General features: G+C 36.0%; 1 protein-coding gene across 5 annotated transcripts; it reads left to right on the forward strand.

The window, feature by feature from the left end:
* The first annotated feature begins 395 nt into the window (after window positions 1-395).
* On the forward strand, window positions 396-21,816 carry LOC112005010 (WD repeat-containing protein 26 homolog). Of its 5 annotated transcripts, none has more exons than XM_065772292.1 (5): window positions 396-648; window positions 2,853-3,748; window positions 8,777-8,878; window positions 20,416-21,045; window positions 21,448-21,816. In XM_065772292.1, the coding sequence occupies exons 2-5, from the start codon at window positions 2,951-2,953 to the stop codon at window positions 21,661-21,663; spliced, it is 1,746 nt and encodes a 581-aa protein (XP_065628364.1). In that variant the 5' UTR covers window positions 396-648; window positions 2,853-2,950; the 3' UTR covers window positions 21,664-21,816. The 5 variants fall into 5 exon arrangements, with proteins under 5 accessions (XP_065628364.1, XP_065628362.1, XP_065628363.1 ...); XM_065772290.1 differs by having other exon boundaries at window positions 396-565; XM_065772291.1 differs by having other exon boundaries at window positions 396-535.
* Window positions 21,817-22,033: the final 217 nt, after the last annotated feature.

Raw genomic sequence — 22,033 nt, forward strand, 5'->3', positions numbered from 1 at the left:
TTTATCTTTAAATTATATGCCACTTAAGCAAAAATTATGTGCGAGTCCCGTGAAATAAATTTTCATCTAATTTAACAAGAAAACTAACGTTGGAAGTGTAAAGTATAACAAATGTCATAATTTAGGATGCAAAATGTGCATTCAAATAATTTAGGATATAAAGTGTAATCTGGCGTATAGTTTAAATCATTTACTGTGGTAAAGTTTAATTTCTCCAATCAGGGCTCAGCCCATGTCATTGTAAGTTGGGTTGGGCTGGCCAAAACTTTGACTAGCCATGGGCTTGTCTTAGTCAATGTTTTAGGCTAGTTGGGCTGGGTTAGCCAAAATTTGGACTAATTGAGCCAGGTTGCCACAAAGTCCGGATTTGCCAAGGCATAAAAGCCCCACTACTGCTACCAGGACACACACAAATCCATTTCTTGCTCTCTTTCTCTCTCTACCTCTCTCTCTCTCTCTTCCCCCATAAGCCACCATTGTGAGTTGGTTTCCTCCACGCAAAGAGAAACCCAGTGAGTTCTTTCTACCCAGAAAGGTACCGAACACTTTTCCTCCGATTCAAGGGGTACGAATACCTTTAAGAAACCTGTTTCCCGATTGTGGATTCACCTTTCTATCTGCATATTTCACAAATTTATGCTCAATCTGGTGCTTGCCTACCTCTATTTTTACTGTTAATGTGCCGACAAAATAAGAAAAAGAAAGTCTTTGTGTGCTTTGCTCCTTTGGTTTCTCAATCTGTTTTCCTGTGTTGGGTTCATTTGCTTTTGATACAAATCGGCTCCCAAAGCTAAATCGCTTTCTGGGTGTTGAAGATTTTGCTTTCTTACTACATAATTACCTCTAATTTGGGCCAATTCTGTACTGATTCTGTATGTTCCTGGATTTTGTTAGTCATTTCTTGCTGCATCTTTTGTTTTCTGATTTTGGTTTAGTGCTTAAATTTATTGTAGTTACCTATGAACATATCTTTCTCACTCATATCTGTGTCAGATTTCTTTTTCTTGTTGGTTTTGATTGCCAGTTATGGTAGATTTGCCATTTTATTAATGTTTCTGGTGTGGGTTTTAATTAACTATTGCTAAGAAGTATGCAGATTTCAATTTTATTTAATTTCTTTTCCTTTGTTGATTAATATTTGCTTCTATGGAGGACATAATGGGGTAACATTTGGCTCATGATTTTTTCTTCAAGATCATGTAATTAACGCAATGTGTTTGCATAAACTACTTCAGCTTCATGTGTAAAGAAGTTAGTTCTTTTTTAGATTGTGGATCATCCGCTTAATTGGCTGTTGAATTGCTCAGTTTTTATCTAATTAGATGATAATTTGAGTTTATTGCCCTTGAAATGAGTGAACTGATTTGACAAAGTTGCATTCTTTAAGTTTGTAATATGTAAGGCCATTGTAATTGAGTTTGTATGATGATGTATCATCAATCATATATGGTCTTTGCGTTATCATTTAGCCAAGAGCCTTGTGGCTTGACTTGCACCTCCTGTTGTTTTCAACAGAGATGTCCAAGGTGCAAATCCACCCTCCCCTATTGTAACTATCGAATAATAAAATAAAATTTAAATTCTTTGGTTATCACTTGGGCTTAAATTGGTTTTATAGAAGATTTGTTGACTTTTACATGTAACTTATGTAATTGGATCGGACTTCTCATTTGGAAAGTAAACCTTTGCTGGAGATATAGGCTTCCTTCCGTTATCTTTTCCTTGGGGAAACTGAAAATTGCAAGGATTATTGCTATAGAACGGTGTTTATTCAAGAATACCTAGTTATAAAACATCCACCTTTGAATGTATTGATATGGTATGAATGATATGTGGCTATGCATGTATAATCATCTTGATTTTTATAATTTTTCAGTATAGTGATAAAAATGTATATTCTTTGGAAAATAATTAAAAGTGGTAAGCTTTTTAAGTTATATAGAATTTATTGTGTACTTGGATGCTATAATTGAGTGGAATTGTTAGAAAAGAAGATCACGTAGGTGTCATTAAGTTGTAGTATGTCTCAATGTTATAAATTATAGAAATAACAATGGTGAATGAATTACTTTATGCCCAAAAAAAAAAAAAAATCTTGCAGAAAGGGATATCGTAAATATAGCAATATTCAAGAGACAGGGTGGCTGCCCTTATGCTTATATTAGTAGGTGAAATGGTGCCACTTGCTTATTGGGCATTGGCAAAGATCTTAATACAGCAACTATAAATACACTTTTTGATTCTGAAAGATCTAAATTCGTGTTTCCTTTTTATGTTTATCAGTTCAAAGAATTTTCCATCATATTTTTTCAAAAAAATGTTGTGCTTTAGATCTGGGATTTAATAATCCTTATCTAGATCACAAGGAGAAAAACATTGGATGGATAATGCTCCAATGAGTGTACTATGTATCATTCTGAACTTGGTTAGTATAACATATGCCATCAAAGGTTTTAACTTCTGCTATATCTGTATTCTTTTATATGTTTTTTTTTTTTAAGAATTTGTAATATAAGTCATTATTTCTGTCAACTTGGGGAAAAAATATATGATATGTGTGATGTAATTTGTTGTCACTGAAATGATAGCAAGCAATGTGTGCAACCAACATAGAACTGTGGTACATTTATACTGAACTTTAGAAACATCACCAACATAGATGAATAATTTTGCCCAAGTAATCTAATTTTCTCTTTACATTTAGAAATTTATTGTCAATATTGTACTTGATGAAAATAGCCAAGTTATTGTTTTGCATTTGTTGATAGTGATGGGGGTCTTTGTGACTGCCTCTTTTATTTGTTACATTCTATTTTAGGAATTTATGACCAATCCTTTGACTTTTTATGCAGGGACTTATTTCTTGTGATTTATTCGAGGCAGCTTTCAAGTTATCTCTCCTTGTTGTTTTTCTACGTGGTAATAATATATGGGCTGAGGTGCACATTTCATGGGAGGTGTAGAGGATGAAGAACCAGCCACGAAACGCGTGAAATTGTCCACTGAAGAATTGAGAGGTCTTTCTAACGGTTCATCTATTATAGAGCCCGTATCTGACTCTTCAAGTGACTTGATGGCTCGACCCCTGTCATCTGAAGGGGACGAAGAGGTTGTTGGTTCAAAAGGAGTTATTAAAAGAGTTGAGTTTGTCCGTATAATAGCCAAAGCATTATATTCTCTTGGTTATAAGAAGAGTGGTGAACGTCTAGAGGAAGAGTCTGGAATACCCTTACACTCCTCTGTGGTAAATCTGTTTATGCAGCAAGTACTTGATGGCAACTGGAATGAAAGTGTTGCCACATTAAAAAAAATTGGATTACTAGATGAAAGCATTGTTAAATCAGCCTCTTTTCTTATTTTGGAGCAGAAGTTTCTTGAACTTTTAAATGCAGAAAAGGTCATGGATGCCTTGAATACATTGAGGACTGAGATAACTCCTCTATGCATTAATAGTACTAGAGTTCGTGAACTTTCTTCCCGTGTAGTTGCCCCTTCACAGTTTGTTCTAGTTGGGTCTCACAGTCAAGACATTGTGAGGGCAAAATCTAGGTCAAAGCTACTGGAGGAATTGCAGAAACTGCTTCCCCCAACAGTTATGATACCTGAAAGAAGGTTGGAACACTTAGTCGAACAGGCACTTCTTTTGCAACGAGATGCTTGCCCTTTTCACAACTCTTTGGATAAGGAAATGTCATTGTATACTGATCATCAGTGTGGAAGAGATCAGATTCCTTCTCAAACTTTACAGGTTAGAGAGAAAATCTTTTCTGTTCGACGGTGTAAGCTTCATAAATAGTTTTTATACATGTTTACCTTTTGTTCTTGGTTGACAGTATCCTGATGCACTTGAAACTTTTCTTTGCGGATGTGATGTACTTGTTAGGAGCAACCAGTCTTAGTAGTATGTAATGTATGTGTTGGGTCATTATTGTTCTCTTTTGTCACGAGAAGTATACTTTTCTCATGATATGTAACATCACAAGTCATTTACCCAGTGTACAATCAATTAACTGCAAGTTATTGGTTATCAATTACCTATCAAAAAGTTATTGGTTATCAATTGACTATTTATTTTGTGAGGTTTTTCGAAGGTTGATGTTATTGCTTGAAGCTGACGTAAAGGAGATGAATTTATTTTTCTTATGTGGCTGATCAGAAGTATTGCAGCAGCCTCACGAATGAAGTTTCAGGATGAAAGGTTTAGGGGAAGCCCATGATCCAATCAGGGCTAGGATCATGAATATGTTAGCTTCCAAACATATTCATGTCTGTTCTGAAGGGCCAGCTAGGATCAGGAACGTGTTCTTGGAAGTTGGTTTCCTTACAAGATATGTGGATGGTGGAATGTCCAATGACTCCAATCCTTCAGAGGCTCGTGTCTAGCAAGGAATTTGAGACTCAAATGGAGAGATTTTATGAACATATAAGCATTTGAAGTATAGATCTGAGGAGGAAGAGTATTAGTGTAAGTTTGAAGCCTGAAATGATTGAAGAGGGAGTAGCATTTGACTAAAATGAGAATTTCATAAAGGGGTTTTTAAAAGTTGTCAATCCCAGGGTAGTTAGTTTGGCATAAAATTTATAAATTTTACTGAGGGTGGCAGCTCAAATACAAATTTCATCCACCAGATTGAAAATATGGGCATGGTAGAACTATATATAAAGGCTGGTGGTGAAGGGATACTCTTCCAGAGGATATCATTGGCGATGTTTTGTCCTCTGCTAGTGGAACCTCGTGTTGATGGAATCATGCTAACTCTATTCCTTCCTTTTCAAGAGAGAATAAATCCAGATAGACCTTTATTAAAAGAATAGCGTGCATGTTTTTAGGTTTATGCCAGAGTGAGATCCCTAGAATTTGGTGTTTTCTCTATGGGTTGTTATTGTTATTTTTTCTTGGTTTAGTTCTTTTTGTTGCTTTGGGAGGAGGGGGCAGTTCTAGGTTGATAAGGATTAGCTAGTTGACTTTGATGTGGGTATCGGTAATAAGTATGCTGGAACTAAGTCATTTTATGGAGCATGATTTAGCTCTATGTGCACCCCTCAACTTAAGGTAGTCAAGAGCTTACTCCATTGCATTGAAACAATTTTGTTTACTCCATACCTGAAGCAGACAACATATTGCTTATAAGGGTATATTTCCTTTCTTTTTGCCAAACTATCTATAATGTAGGTTAACATGGAGAGTTTACTAGGCATATCAACCATATCAAGCAATGATGGCAGCTTAAGTGAGTGCTTCCATTTCTGTTCAACCTATTTCCTCTTTTTATCTTTTGGATAAGTTTGTTCAACTTTTTTCCTTACTAATGAGAATATAGTAATGACAGATATGAAGAAAAAAGGACTAAAGTAATAACATGTGATGGTTGTGCTATCAAGTTGGAGATTCTAGATTGACAATGACCTCTTCTTTACCTCAAGATGTGGTGATTCTAAAATGCCTCAAGGCTTAAAAGTTAAAACATTGAGCAACACCTCCAGGGCATACCCTTGTCAATCCAAGCCATATTGAATGTGCACCTTTTTATAGTTTCTATGACAATCTCTAGAGCATTTTCCTTGCCAATGAGAATTAGCTCAAATGGAACTTCCTCCTCTTTTAATAATGTGATGAAGGGTAAGATCGTGAGGCAAGACTTATGGCGTATGTGCGTAACTTAACTCCCATGCGCACAAAAAAGAAAAAGAAAAAAGAAGGGCCTCTAGAGGCATTTGCCTTGCCTAGTTATTGTTCAGTTCTCTCTCTCTCTCTCTCACACACACACACACACACACACACACACACACTTTTGGATGAATTTTTTAATTAAAAAATAAAATAGAAGGGGTTATGCACCTTATGCATCAATTCTCAAACCTTGCTTTTTGAGGGGAACAACTTCTCAACTTATGCCTTCTCTCTGTCCATCTATTTTTTCCAAATAAATTATAATGGTGGGTTAGTTATGCTCTTTACATGTTCGAGAAAGTATATGAATGTAACCTTTTCTGATTTTCTTTTAATAAATATTTTAAGAGTTACTTTGTGTCCTTCCATGTTTTCTATTATTTTAAAGGGCAGGGTTTAATGCTTTGTGTTACACTTCCACCCTAGAAACTATATTCATGATCGTATGTAGATGATTAAAAGAATTATAACTGCTTCTCTGATTCATATCTCTTAGAAACAACTTGTGTCTTGAGGATTTATTTACAAATTCACAACTGTTTTCTTTTTTTCAAAGTTTTCTCTACGCCTGTTCTATTTTTAATTTTTTAGGGAGGTGGGGAGGGGTGGGGGATGGGGCTAATGCTTTGCCTTACACTTTCTAGTGTTTGCAGATGTGGTCCATTGTTCCAAAATGATAATAGTTTCATGGTGCTGAAATGTTTTTTGTTAAATTCATGAATACATGGTCTCTAGATTCTTTGACTTTTACATCCTCTCATCCTCTTCTTTTCATAATCCTAGAATGTCTATTGACCGTAAGGCCTGCACTGAAACGTCCCAAATCAAAATGTAGGTTCAGCTATGTGGTTTTAGGAATTCTTGTGACTTTTACCTTCAGACTCTGCCATGAACCCTATCAGTAATCTCTCTCCACTTATTATTAACTATTACTTTACAAGACACCTTATAAGCTTAAGATTCCTAAAGTTATCGTGTGTCCTAATTAACAAAAAAAAAAATTGATTCAGTTATTCTACAACTTTGCTAGGTAAATAGAATCAGTATAGGACTCTTATCCAGCAATGTCAGAAAAAGTGGCATTATGCAGTTCTAACTTGTCTTTAGAAGGCCCATAAAGGCAGCTAAAAGTGAATGAATAAGGATTCAAAAACACTGTGCTATGCACGAAATTGAGGATTTCTTGATTAGGTGTTCAGCTTACATCAGTTTGATGACATTCTGTTTCACTTGGAACACATACATTTAGTTAAGAAGGCGAATTAGAGGGTTTATAATACCTTAAGAGATATCCTTTACTTGATTGTGGTAAGCGCACTTAGTTGTTAGCTACAAATGCTTCAAGATGTTGATTTATATCTATTTTCCACCCTTTATAAACCCTCATAAAAAATAAAAAAAGAGAGAAAAGTTTCTTTATGCATAAGAAGAAACTTTTTAGGCTCATGTTACGAGTACTCTCTCAAGTCTCCCAACGTACTTTTTATTTCTTTTTACTATTTCTAAAGCTATGGCTGCTAGATTGGACAGTATTCAGAGGAATTTTCTTTGGGGATCTTTTGAGGGGAGTTTCAAATATCCTTTGGTGGCTTGGGAAAAGATGTGCTTACCCATTGAGATGGGTGGTTTGGGGATAAGAAGTGTGATGCCATTTAATCAAGCTTTGTTAGGGAAATGACTGTGGAGATATGGTCATGAAGTTACCCATCTCTGGCGGCGAGTTATCTCTACAAAATATGGTGAGGGTCAAGGGGGGTGGAGTACTAATGGTTGTAGGAGGACTCATGGGTGTGGCCTATGGAGAAGCATTAATGAAGGGTGGGAGAGCTTTTCTAAGCATCTGTCCTTTGTAGTGGGTGAAGGCACTCGTATCCACTTTTGACATGATAGGTGGATTGGTGATAATACTCTAAAAGATCTCTATCCTAAGCTCTATGTGTGTTCAGCGGTCAAGTATACTTGTATCTCTAAGGTTTTGTGATTTCAGAAGTGGGTACTATTAGAGTGTGGAATTTAAGGTTTTATAGAGCTTTTGAAGATTGGGAGTTGGCTGCATCTTTTTCTCTACTTCAGCTTATCCAAACTTGTATTCCTCGGGGTGATAGGAGAGATACTTTTTGCTAGCGGCTAAAAGGTGATGGTAAGTTTGACACCCGGTCTTACTATGCGATTCGGGGTGCTTTGAATTCTTTGTTTCCTTGGAAGGGTGTTTGGAAATCAAAGATTCCTAAGCACGTGGCGTTCTTTTTGTAGACAGCTGCACATGGTCGGATCCTCACTTTGGATAATCTAATGATTAATGGTCGCCCTTTGGTTAATTGGTATTGTATGTGTTGCTGTGATGGGGAGTTGGTAGACCACCTTCTTCTTCATTGTCCTGTTACTCATTCCTTATGGACCTTTATGATTTAGGCTTTTGGTATTCATTGGGTTATGCCTGGATCAGTGGCGGGCTTGTTATCTTGTTGGCATTAGTGGCTTGGGAAGCATAATTTGGACATTTGGAATTTGGTTCCAAGGTGCTTAATGTGGATTGTGTGGTTGGAGCGAAATCATCGTTCCTCTGAGGACAAGGAGAAGACGTTGGATGAGTTAAACGTTTTATGCCAACATAGTTTTTTGGAGTGGTCTCGTTGTTGGGGTTTTATTGATTGTTCTTCTCTCTCTCTCTCTGTTTATGTCTTCCCTTAGCTTAGTTTCCTGACTACCCTATGTTTACTGTGCTGATTGTTTCTTTTACTTCTTGTTGTTCATCATCATGAACTTCTTGTACTTTTCATTTTTTTCTCATTTATAATAGATTTTTGATTACCTATAAAAAAAAAAAAATGGTAGTGAGGTCCCTCAAGGGAGGGAATGAAGGTTTTGGTTTGGGTTAAACCTACAACTTCTGTGACCCATGTTTTTGAGTAATTTCCACATTTGTACTTATTGATAATATTTCATGATCTTTTCCAATTTCTCTGTTTTGTTTCTTTTCTGGAGAATTTGTTAACCTTGAGTGGACTATGCATTTGCTTTAGTTACAGCTGCTATTGTGAATTTGGTGTCTATATGTCATTGGATCTCCATCTTGAATCTTTCTTTTTATTTCTATTTGAGTAGATATTACGAGACCACAGCGATGAAGTCTGGTTCTTGCAGTTTTCACATAATGGGAAATACTTGGCTTCATCATCAAATGATCGTTCAGTTATCATATGGGAGGTAAGATTGATACATTTAATGGGTTTACATTAGAGTTCAAATCTTAGTAACAACATATTTTAGTATTTCCTATTTTTTTCTTCATGTTTTTGATTTCAAAAATACAAGAAATTTGTTATTTCTTTATATTCCCAAAACAAGTTTTTGAAAATAGAAAACAATAACTGTTACCAAACATAACCTTAGTCTTTTAGAGTGTTTGAACATATTTGAGGTTTTGCTTATTCAACTTAAAAAAAAAAAAAAAAAAAAAAAAGAATCCTTTTGATCTTTTGTTTCTTTCATTCATTTTTTTCCTTCCAAAAGATTAGTCTTTTAGAGTTTCAGAACATCTTATTAGACTTTACCTATGTAAACAATAGCCATCCAAGAGACTACGCTCTGCACACACCCCCCCCCCCCTCTCTCTGTTTTTATCTTCTATTGTTTTTTTCATCTATAATCTTTTTGTTTTTCGGCTACTCCTAGGCATGCGCATAAACCACTTAGTAATTTTCTTCTACTATTTAATGAAAAAGGGTAGTCCTATTTGAGATTGAAACTCTTTTATATATACTATCTTGATTTTTTTTCCTGCATATATGGAGGTTTTTGGATACTTTGAGTTGATTGTGTATTTTAGTTTGTGATCTTTAATTTATATTGAATGAATTATCTTTTTAATGTATAGTTGCGTTTAGATAGTCCGTTGGTAGTAGTAAATAAAATGTTGTGTTAATTAAGGAGATGATAGAGAGTTGGATAGGATAGAATGGTGAAGAAAAATACATGTAGTCGACCTTGATTAGTCTGTGGAGAATCCATAGCTGACCCCAAAGTTTTGGGACAACTTTGGGACCAAGGTTTGTTGTTATAGTTACTTTTAGATAGTCCATTTAAATATTCTGACTTTTGAGTATAATCCATTTAAATGTGAACTGTTAATTATCTATTTCTTATTACTTGAAATTATATAATAAATTAATAATTTACTAAATCACGGAAGTTGCAAATACGTTTTCATTTGCCTATTTATATTTCTTAAATGTTATCTCATAAATGATGATAAAATATGTCAATAATTGATTGTGTTTCAAGTTTATATGTGTATAGTTATAATTCTTTATAAATTTTATTGAATGTTCATGTATCTTAAGATACACGGTACACAAAAAATTGATAAATCAATGCACAATTCGATTCCTATTTTGACAACTATGATCACATATTAAAATTGTGCCCCATGTTGGTTGTCCACACAAAGAACTTTTTTTTTTTTTTTAAATCAGTAATAAGGATATATATATTGAAAAACACTACCTTATGCAGAAAAACAAAAGGCAGAGAGCAAAATTCAGAAAGATAAGAAAAAGAGGAAAGAANGATTTGACTGTATTGTGATCTCTCTCTCTCTCTCTCTCCCTCCTTGGATAAGTAATAAATTTTATTTGTAAAGAGGCACTACCTCATTTACACAAATGTATACATGATGTAGTCCTAAAGAATTACAAAGAATAAAAGTTACAAGCACAAAACAATGAAATTACAATAGAAAGATTGTTACTATAACCTAGGGAATGGGGGCTATTCAAACATAATCTTGTGAAAGACAACTTTAGTCAAACAACCAAGGTTCTAGATCTTCAAATGTACAATGATCCCTCTCTCTGCACAACATACATTAATGGGCTAGTTTCCAAACAAAGGATGAACGTTTCCTAAACCAATTAACCGATTCCTCTATCCATATAATAGAAAAACAATTCTGTTAGGCATTATCCAATGAACTCCAAACACTTAGTCCATTTGTGCCATCACAATGCAACAACAAATCGTCCACCGTCTCACTGTTTCCCTACACTTGCAACACCAATCTATTAGCGTAATTCCTTTCTCCATGAGATTATTGCATGCGTAGTTGTTAGTATCCGATGAATCGTATTGAGTATTGTAAGATATGTATCAAATGTTTGCAAAAAGTTATGAATCATTTGGGTATGCTTTCTTTGACAGATTTGTTAGATAGTTGTACTTTCTCTGCTTTATAGTTTTTGCTGTTTTTTCTGGTTCCTTACTACACTGCCTAAGTGCTTTGGTTTTGTGTATTCTTTTATTTATTCAATGAAGTTATATATTACTTATCAAAAAAAAAAAAAAGTTCTGAATCATTTGGATGTATCAAAGATGCTCATAAATCTTATGATGTGAATTGTTTCGAATCGGTGAGTTGTAATGTACTATATGGTACATGAGGTTTTGCTTATTCAACTTCAAAAAAAAAAAAAAAAAAAAAAAAAAAAAGAATCCTTTTGATCTTTTGTTTCTTTCATTCATTTTTTTCCTTCCGAAAAGATTAGGGTATGTTTGGTAACTGTTTTTTTCTCCTTATTTTCTGTTTTCAAAAATAATTTTTTATTTTTGAGACTAAAAAACTTGTTTGACAATCCAAAATGGACAGAAAGCAAAAATTGTTCTTAAAACTCAATTTGTGAAGGAAACTAAAACATGCAAAATGCCGTTTTCAGTTTCTAATTTTTAAAAGTTAATGAAAAAATGTATTTAATTTAATGAATCAAACTCATTTAATGAGTTAGCATTAGAGTTCAAATCTTAGTAACAACATATTTTAGTATTTCCTATTTTTTTCTTCATGTTTTTGATTTCAAAAATACAAGAAATTTGTTATTTCTTTATATTCCCAAAACAAGTTTTTGAAAATAGAAAACAATAACTGTTACCAAACATAACCTTAGTCTTTTAGAGTGTTTGAACATATTTGAGGTTTTGCTTATTCAACTTAAAAAAAAAAAAGATCCTTTTGATCTTTTTTTTCTTCATTCATTTTTTTTTCCTTCCAAAAAGATTAGTCTTTTAGAGTTTCAGAACATCTTATTAGACTTTACCTATGTAAACAATAGCCATCCAAGAGACTACGCTCTGCACACACCCCCCCCCCCTCTCTCTGTTTTTATCTTCTATTGTTTTTTTCATCTATAATCTTTTTGTTTTTCGGCTACTCCTAGGCATGCGCATAAACCACTTAGTAATTTTCTTCTACTATTTAATGAAAAAGGGTAGTCCTATTTGAGATTGAAACTCTTTTATATATACTATCTTGATTTTTTTTCCTGCATATATGGAGGTTTTTGGATACTTTGAGTTGATTGTGTATTTTAGTTTGTGATCTTTAATTTATATTGAATGAATTATCTTTTTAATGTATAGTTGCGTTTAGATAGTCCGTTGGTAGTAGTAAATAAAATGTTGTGTTAATTAAGGAGATGATAGAGAGTTGGATAGGATAGAATGGTGAAGAAAAATACATGTAGTCGACCTTGCAGAAAGATAAGAAAAAGAGGAAAGAAAAAAGACAGGAAAAGATACTAATTACAAAGGAGAGAGTTAAGGAACATAGGGAGAGTCACTAGAGGTGAGTCCCCAAGCCCTAGACCAGTCAAACAGAGAGCCACTGAAAGAAGCCAATAACTAGTCATCCAAGCTTTCCAAGTCCTCAAACGTCCTCCGATTTCGCTCCCTCCAAAGACACCACATTAAGCACAAAGGAACTAAATTCTAAATGCTAGATGAATGCTTTCCCGGCCAATTCCACCAACCAAAGAGACTATCCACAACGTTCTTGGCAAGACACATAGAATCCCAAAAGATCTAAACACTAAACTCCACAGCCTATAAGCCTTACCACAGTGGAGGAGCAGATGATTCACCGTCTCCCCATTACAACGGCACATAATGCACCAGTCAACAAAATCCATCCCACTACCCCTCAAATTATCATCTATAAGAATCTTATCCCATGTAGCAGTCCACACAAAGAAGGATACACACCTAGGGGCCTTAACCTTCCACACACCTTTTCACGGAAAGATAATGGGCAAAGGTCTTCTTATCTTATTGTAAAATGATCGGACATCAAAATTCCCATTCTTTTAAGGATTGATTTCCACACCACTTGTCGTGCAAAAACCGCACCTGACTTCCAATCATTAACATCATGGATAATCTTGATATTTCATGAGTCTGCCCTCTAAGTGAGAGTTGATTGAAGCATCCTTATCAACTATAATTACAAATAGCTCTAGGTACTTCTCTTTCAAGGATTAATTTCCACACCACTTGTCATGCCAAAACCTCACCTGACTTCCAATCATTAACATCGCGGATAATCTTGATAATAATATGAGTGTGCCCTCTAAGTGAGAGTTGACTGAAGCATCCTTATCAACTATAATTACATATAGCTCTGGGTACTTCTCTTTCAAGGATTGATTTCCACACCATTTGTCATGCGAAAACCTCACTTGACTTCCATTCCTTAACACAAATTGTACATGATCCCAAACCCATGCTAATACTCCTTCGTAAGGTACAACTCTATGTGCTTCTCAACTCCCTCATTTACTTGACAACCAGTCTTCACAAATGAGTATCTGCCTGCCAAAATCACCATAGCAGTTTTACTAATAGATCTTGGTATCACCATAGCCATTTTCCAAACAGAGTTTGGTTAAAAGTGCTTAGCTTGCACACCCCCAAACTCCCATTAGAGGCAAAAGGACATACTCATTTCCAATCCCTAAGATTGAGTTTGAACTCATCACCCAGGCAGATCCATAAGAAATTCCTTTGGAATATCTCCAATATGTTTGCCCCAAGAGAAAGGATGGTGAAAACTTACTTATCAAATCCAAACGGGTAGCACATCAACTGGGGACAAAGCCTTATTGAGTGGAGGTTACTAGTTTGAATCTCCCATTGGGGGCTCTTAGAAAAAGCTTATAAAATATAAAGGTAATAAGTTGGTAAACTGGAAAGTGTATTCCCCCTTTTGACAAATATAATGTTTCCAACTCGATAGTCTATGTTTCATTTCCTCTAAAATGGTATTTTGCGCCACTCTTGCTTTAAAAGGCAATCTCAAATGCATACTTGAATAATTCAAGGTCAAGCCGCCAATCATACAACAAAAATGTTCTCCAAAACACGTGTCTTCAACCTTCATCAATGCCTCCTACCTCTCCTACTGGTTCAATTTCACTCTTACTGAGGTTCATTTTTAGGCCTGTTACATCTTCGAATCATGTTAGCAACATCCTAATGTGAAGAAGTTGTTTCATGGTAGCATCTAGGTTGCATGGACATGCCATTTTTGGCGTCGTGTCGGTGTCGGACACGTGTCGGACACGTGTCGGACACCAGAACGGGTACGACTCGCTGGATTCCGGTGTCCGACACGCCATTTTTGTTTCATAGTTACATTTTTTTTTCCGCTTCTCTGATACACCCGACACGCCAGCAGTGAAAAAGAAAAAAAGAAAAAAAAGGAAATCACAGATTTTGATTGATGGACTTATCAATACCATTAATTTTGTGATATACCTTAGAACAAAAAAGCAAGTTTAGAGTCTGAGAAGTCATTTTGAGAAACCCACATCTCAACTTCTCAAGTTCTCAACCCACTGCCAGCCTGCTGTTGCCCTCTGTCCCTTGCTAGAGCTAGATCGGGTCGATCGGTGAGCTCCATAGATGCCGACTGGTTGACGCTGTGCCCTGTCCCTTTCGATATCTCTCTCGGCGTGGACCGGTTGACCTCTTCTCTAGTTCTCCTCTCTTTTTACGCCAATCATACAACAAAAATGTTCTCCAAAACACGTGTCTTCAACCTTCATCAATGCCTCCTACCTCTCCCACTGGTTCAATTTCACTCTTACTGAGGTTCATTTTTAGGCCTGTTACATCTTCGAATCATGTTAGCAACATCCTAATGTGAAGAAGTTGTTTCATGGTAGCATCTAGGTTGCATGGACATGCCATTTTTGGCGTCGTGTCGGTGTCGGACACGTGTCGGACACCAGAACGGGTACGACTCGCTGGATTCCGGTGTCCGACACGCCATTTTTGTTTCATAGTTACATTTTTTTTTCCGCTTCTCTGACACACCCGACACGCCAGCAGTGAAAAAGAAAAAAAGAAAAAAAAGGAAATCACAGATTTTGACTGATGGACTTATCAATACCATTAATTTTGTGATATACCTTAGAACAAAAAAGCAAGTTTAGAGTCTGAGAAGTCATTTTGAGAAACCCACATCTCAACTTCTCAAGTTCTCAACCCACTGCCAGCCTGCTGTTGCCTTCTGTCCCTTGCTAGAGCTAGATCGGGTCGATCGGTGAGCTCCATAGATGCCGACTGGTTGACGCTGTGCCCTGTCCCTTTCGATATCTCTCTCGGCGTGGACCGGTTGACCTCTTCTCTAGTCCTCCTCTCTTTTTTTTTTTTTTTTGGGTGAATGGGTCATGGGTGTACTGCTACTCACTTAGTTATATCTAGGAAGCACGGGTGCGTTTCGGGACTTGGGTGCGGGTGCGGGTGCGGGACTTGGCAATTTTTGAAAAAGGTGGGTGCGGGTGCGGTGGGACTCGGCGATTAAAAAATTATTAAAAGTATTTTTATTTATATTTTTAATATATTGCTAAGCATACTTTTTCACATTATATAAACATATACCAAATTTAAGAGCAATAGTAGTACAAAGCAGTCAAACATTGTCACTAATCTACAATTAAAATTACAACCTGCAACTACAAAATCCTTTTAACTCCCACAAGAACCAAAAAACAAGCACACAAACACAGCAAACACAGCATAGAGAAGAGAGAGTGTTTGGACGAAATCGGTTTTTAACAAGCACACAAACATAGCAAACACAGCACAGAGAAGAGAGAAATCGTGGAAAACAGAGACTAAAAGGGAAGCAAAGAGAAGAGAGAGCACAGCACACCTGAAGCCGAGCACACCGCAGAGAGGGAGAGGCCGGAGGCGGAGAGCGTAGAGAAGAGAGATGAGGGACGGAGTGAGAGAGAGTCTTTTGGACGAAGTGAGAGTCTGAGGGATTTAGGTTAGGTTCAAACGGTGCGTTTCGCACCCTTTTTTTTTTTTTTGAATTTTGAATTTTGGCCTAACTAGGCCGTTTCGGCTTGAACTGGCCATTTCGGGTTTCGGCCGATACGGCCCGATTCGCGCCGTGTTGACGCGAGTCAAGGAGGCCACATGGCAGGACGCCCGCGTCGGTGCTTTCTAGAGTTATATAAGTTATAAAGTGTTTTTTTTTTTTTTTAATCCCACTCTCACAGTGTCACTGTTACTGTGTTTCTTTACTCAGCCTTTTTTGCCTTATAAATTATAATGTTTATTATGAATTTAGTGATTTTTGTTTTTGTGTGTCCTGATATAGTTTTGTTTATTTATTAAAGTTAAATATTGTAGGTGATTTTACTAAAATGAATATTGAAAGTGAAAAATCATCAGCTGAGACAGCTGCTCTTCTATGAAAATATGTTACTAAACATTTTATGTGTATTATTGTACTACTTTGGGTGTTAGTTTACTTATTTATAGTTCTTACGTAATTTAAATTCTAGACATAAATGTATTTTATGTCTAAAAATATTAAAAAATATGTCTAAATATAAAATTTAATTAATTATTTAACCGCCATGTCCCCGCCGTGTTGTGTCCTTATTTTTCAAAAATTGCCGTATTCCCGTGTCCGTGTTCGTGTCGTGTCCATGTCCGTTACACATAGGGTAGCATCACAAAACAGAATTGTGTCATCAGCAAATGGTACGTGGGAAACCAAAAGGCTGTTTTCTCCATTCCTAACTCTAAATCCAGAGATGAAACTCCCTGCTTCAGTTCCCTTCAACATTCTACTCAACACCTCCAAAACCAGAATAAAGAGTAGCAGTGAGAGAGGATTACCTTGCCTTGGTTCTCTTCAACATTTTACTCAACACCTTCAAAACCTGAATGAAGAGTAGCGGTCAGAGAGAATCACCTCGCATTAAGACTTATCAAGTTATTAAAAAATCCTGCTGGGGAGACATTTACCAGCATGGACAAATGTCCAGCAGACATTCACCAGCATGGACAAATGCTACACTATTATGAATTATAGCTTTCTTATTTTAGTTATGAAGAATATCTCCCTTCTTTTTTCCTATCTATGATGGTTTGCATCTCTCTCCTGCAGTTACATGTCAGAGTTCATTATTGTTGTTTGCCCCTCCATATTTAGTTATTTACCAGCGCTGAGAAGTGCACCACTGTCATGAATTATAGCTTTGTGATTGTAGTTATGAAGAGTATCTCTCTTCTTTTTTCTCATTGATGATGATTTGCATCTCTTCCACACTTACATTTCAGAGTTCCTAATTGCTGTTTGCTCCATGTTTCTGGATTAAATCTCACATCAATTCTTGGTACGGTGTGGTGACATTCTGATATTGGCGTTGTTTGGTCAGATGTAACAGTATTTCTTTGTCTCTGTTGTAATTTTCTCCTTTTTTCACTTAAAATTGAGGTTTGGTCCCAAAAATCAAGAGTTTGACTTTGAAGTCGTGGTTTTAACCTTTTCTGGAGCTGCAATCATTTGATAAATATTTTACAATTAAGCAGGGAACAATTGCATTGGACTAAAAGAACTGAAATACTAAACCAATTTGGACATCCAACTAAAGTATGCTTAGCATATTATACTTCTGTTAGTAGCTCTTCTTGTTCAGATAGGGTGGAACCTGTACCTCCTGGACAGGATAGCCGTTTAGAGTGGAGATATTTTATATATGTATATCCTTGTGCTCATCTTGTCTTAATATATTAGGTTGGTTCCACAAAGGGCTAATTTTTCAAGATGTCTTCTAGAATACAAGTGATCGACCTTGAATAATTTGTTCAGGATCAATTGCTGACCCCAAAAATTTGGGACTAAGCCTTGGTGGTTGTTGTGTTGATTTTGAATGGCTTGAAAGAAAACCATGCCAGATGGAGTGAAGTTTTGGCCTGGTTAAAGATGGCTCAGTGATGAAGATATTGAATTAGAAATGAATGCACTTGTGCTGTTACCAATCAAGGTCAAGGTGAGAGATAAAATCACTCAAGATAGTTGGTGATGTGGTCTCTGTTAACGGAAGCTGTTTGTAACAAGATCAAGATGACTCAAAGGAGCTATTAGGGCAAAAGTATGGGCAGGAAGAGCATCAAACGTCAAAAATGGTGCTAGTGGTGCTGTAAGATAGATTTTTGCATATGGTTGGTTTGGTCTTTAGGGCTGACAGGTTGCATTTTTGGGGTGTATTATGGTATTTAGAGATTGTAGCTGCAGCCAGCTTGAAAAGGTATGATATAAGAGGCCAATAGGGTTTATTTCTTGAAAGAATTAGGTTGCAGAAAATTTTAGCAACAGGGGAAATTAGGTGTTTTAGGGTTTGTTTCTATGATTAATCAGTGGTAAAAAAGCTAGAAATTACCAACGTGTTTTAGGATTTTGTTAGGGTTAATAAAAAAATATTTGAGGGGTTGTGAGGGGGTGAAAACAGGTTGTGGCTTGAATCTGTTCAGGAGTATGTGAGTGGTGCATGCGAATGGTATTGAAGTGGTATGCAGTGTGGAAACCAAATATGCCTATTGACTGGTTGGTGCTGATTGACTTTGTTGGACCTGAACGATTTTAATGCTGTTGACATTGATGGATGTTGACTGTTGAGAACATTGAAACTGATAAATGTTAAGAATTTTTAGGATTTAAATTTTTTTTTTTTTTTTTTAAGTAATGAAAATTTTATTGAAACCAGAAAACAGCCACCCGAGTATACATGATGTATACAAATGGGGACAATACAATCATGCACACAGATTACAATGATCAATCAAATCGAAAAAAATCGAACATAAAGAGTAACAACCCACAACAGACATCCAATCCAACAAGGTTAGCTTAATCATTAATGTCTGTCAAATGTAGTTCCAAATCCTTAAAAATTTGGGCATTCCGCTCCCTCCAATACACCAAATCAAACAATGAGAAACAGCTTTCCAAATAATTCCATTTCTATGATGACCAAACTGCCCTTGCCAAGAAGCAAATAACTCGATGACTGTCTTTGGCATAACCCAGTACACTCCAAACAAGCCAAACACCACTGGCCACAACTCCGTAGCAATAGGACAATGAAGTAATAAATTAATGAATTGGTTACAGGCTATTCATTTTCCTTAGTTGGTTATGAAGCTATTTCCTTTCCTTATTTTATGAAATTTGGGTTGTAGAGGCTTGATCATGGATTAATACAAAATTTTGGTTGGAATTTCCTTCCAGTGTCAAGATTTCTATCCTTCTTTATATGCTTGGTGTTGCCTCTAGGCAACCCAAGATGCTGACATCTAAGTTTTCTCTCTCTTTGTACCATGGTTTTAAAAACCTTTCTGTTCTGACCAAAATGGCCGGAATTTTCCGTCCCAGTGCAGGTAACCCCCTTATTCCGTTTCATCCTAAATGCCAGATTGTACCGGCATTCCGTTTCTGGATTCTGCTGCTTTGCTTTGAGTCACTGGGTGGGTTTTTTTTTGGATCTCATGGTGGGTTTACACATGGAGAAAACAAACTGAATTAGAAAAGGACAAGTGAAAAGCTAAAAGAAAAAAAATCAAATATGATGAAATAGTTGAATTGAGAATGTCATATGGGGTACGTTAAAAATACAAAAACAGATGAAAAAGGACGAGAAGTCAAACGAGGGAGTTACAGATCTGGAAGAAGAAGATAAGGAATAGGATTGGGAGAAGAGGAACAGTGAGAGAGAAATGAAAAAGTTGTATAAAAAGAAGGGTAAAAGAGATGAATTAGGTGATACTTACGTGAGAGGAGTAAATGGGAAGCTTCTAGGAAGGTGCTCCCCTTTTATAAATGTCATTATATTCTTTCTTATTTGCAAAAATGCCATTTCATCAATTCATTAGAAAAATTCTTTTAAAAAATTTACTTGATAATCAATTTGAAAATTTTAGTTTAACAATAATATAATAAGTAATAACCTTAGTATTATCTCTCTTTTAATAAAAAATAACTTTGTTATTATTATTATTACAATATATATATATATCTCCGGTGCATAATCCCGAAATGGTGTACCAGTACACACTGGGATCAAAATATTCCATTCCAGTAGCAAATCCAGAACAGTCACCAAAATGGAATTCAAAACCTTGCTATGTACTGCTTGATGTTGACTCTGAGCAACCCTAAGTGTTGATTCTGCCGATTCCTAGGTTTTATCCCTCCCATCTTGGTGCTAACTCCTAAGCTCTATCCATTTTTGTCGTTTTTGTTTCCTGTGCTGTAAATTCCTTTGAGAATTTTGTGTTGCATCATGAAGGCTTGGATTAAGATCCTATCATTCTAAAATCTATCCGTTGGTAGGAGAAAATTACCATTTTGTTATTGTCAAAAAGATAGGGTTTTACTTTTTAAGTATTTAGAATCTGGGATCATTATTTTGTATCTCTATGCATCAAAAGAATCTGAAAATTTGTAATCTCCTTTCCAAAAAAAAAGGGAAAAGAACCCAAAAGCATTAGAGCTTTCTTTCTTGCACTCAGCCCTTTTTACTCTGGTAGTAGATCTGAAGTATTAGCCTTTGGAAATATTTGCAAAGGGTGGTCTAAGTTTTCTCATACATATTGTATTTTATTTTTGTTTGTAGGTTGATGTGAATCGTGGTGTGTCTATGAAGCATAGATTATGTGGTCATCAGAAATCTGTCTGCTCTGTTTCATGGAGTCCCGATTGCAATGAGCTCCTTACCTGTGGAGTGGAGGAAGCTGTCAGGCGCTGGGATGTTTCTTCTGGTGAGTGCCTTCATATTTATGAGAAAGCTGGCGTTGGTCTAGTGTCTTGTGGATGGTCTCCAGATGGCAAGTGGATATTCTCTGGCGTCAATGACAAGAGTATTTGCATGTGGCACCTAGATGGGAGAGAGCTGGAGTGTTGGAAAGGGCAAAGAACTCTAAGGATATCTGATTTGGAAATAACAAGTGATGGGAAGCAGATTATAAGTATTTTTAAAGAAAATGCCATACTATTACTTGACAGGGAAGCAAAAGTCGAAAGATATATTGAAGAGGATCAAACAATAACATCGTTTTCATTATCGAGGGATAATAGGTTCTTACTGGTTAATCTTTTAAATCAAGAAATTCATCTGTGGAACATTGAAGGTGACCTCAAGCTTGTTGCCAAGTATGTAGGTCATAAACGTGCCCGGTTTGTGATTAGGTCTTGCTTTGGTGGACTTGCACAAGCTTTTATTGCCAGTGGTAGTGAGGACTCACAGGTATGGTTTTAATTTTATCCTTTTGGGTTATTTGGAGGAAGAATTTTCTTTGTTTACAAGGAAAAATTCTGCTCCATGTTCATTGGGTGTAACTGTTTCTATTTTCATTAAAACAAGGATATTATGCATAGTCATGCGTGTGCTTGCAAATGTTATATATAATTCAGGACATCGTGATCCCTGAACCGTATATATAGTAGGTCTTATCAGGACCCCTGAATTATTTGGACCTTTGAGGGGAGTCTTTGATATACATTGTAAGTTTGGGACAGATTTTGCACCGTGTAACTAATTTCATATTGTGATGCAGAGAATGAAGGTTACCTTCAAACTTCAAAAGTATATGTAACTCTTGATTTATAGGATTGGAAAAAAAAAAAAAAAAAAAAAATGTGATTGCAGGTTTATATTTGGCACAGAGGCTCAGGTGAGCTGATAGAGGCATTGCCAGGTCATTCTGGAGCTGTTAATTGTGTGAGCTGGAATCCTGTGAACCCCCACATGTTGGCATCAGCCAGTGATGACCGTACGATTCGGATATGGGGTCTAAATGAACTAAATATGAAGCGCAAGGATGCTCAGAGCAATGGCATCCACTATTGCAATGGGAGAACCTGAAAAACAGGCTGAAAGCATCATTGTTTGTTATTTCTTTCTCTGACCATTGGTTATGTGTAAATACTTTATCATCGTTGCAGTCAGACATTCAAGTCAAACTAGCATGTGAATTGTGCAACAAGTTTCTGATAATAAATCAACCATTTCAATTTAGCATTTAAATAATTGATTACTTGGTTATGATTAAGGGAATATGGAGCTAACTTATATCGAATAGGACGATGCTTTAATTATTATATAATAACTAGTTGCAGACCCATGCGATGCGTGGGAATAAATAATTATTTTGTAATTGTAATATAATGTATAATTTTTTTTCTCTAAAATTTGTTGAAGATAATTTTTCCTCTGTAAAAATTAGACAATTTCT

The sequence above is a fragment of the Quercus suber genome, unplaced genomic scaffold (genome assembly GCF_002906115.3).
Source record: "Quercus suber isolate HL8 unplaced genomic scaffold, Cork oak 2.0 scaffold_56, whole genome shotgun sequence".
Taxonomy (NCBI): domain Eukaryota; kingdom Viridiplantae; phylum Streptophyta; class Magnoliopsida; order Fagales; family Fagaceae; genus Quercus; species Quercus suber.

What these genes read in the sequence shown, in the direction of transcription:
- LOC112005010 (XM_065772292.1), top strand. Translation starts at nt 2,951, where the DNA reads ATGGGAGGTGTAGAGGATGAAGAACCAGCCACGAAACGCGTGAAATTG. An exon ending in GTTCAGTTATCATATGGGAG is followed by an intron (nt 8,879 to 20,415) that starts GTAAGATTGATA and finishes TTTTGTTTGTAG; the next exon opens with GTTGATGTGAATCGTGGTGT. An exon ending in GTGGTAGTGAGGACTCACAG is followed by an intron (nt 21,046 to 21,447) that starts GTATGGTTTTAA and finishes ATGTGATTGCAG; the next exon opens with GTTTATATTTGGCACAGAGG.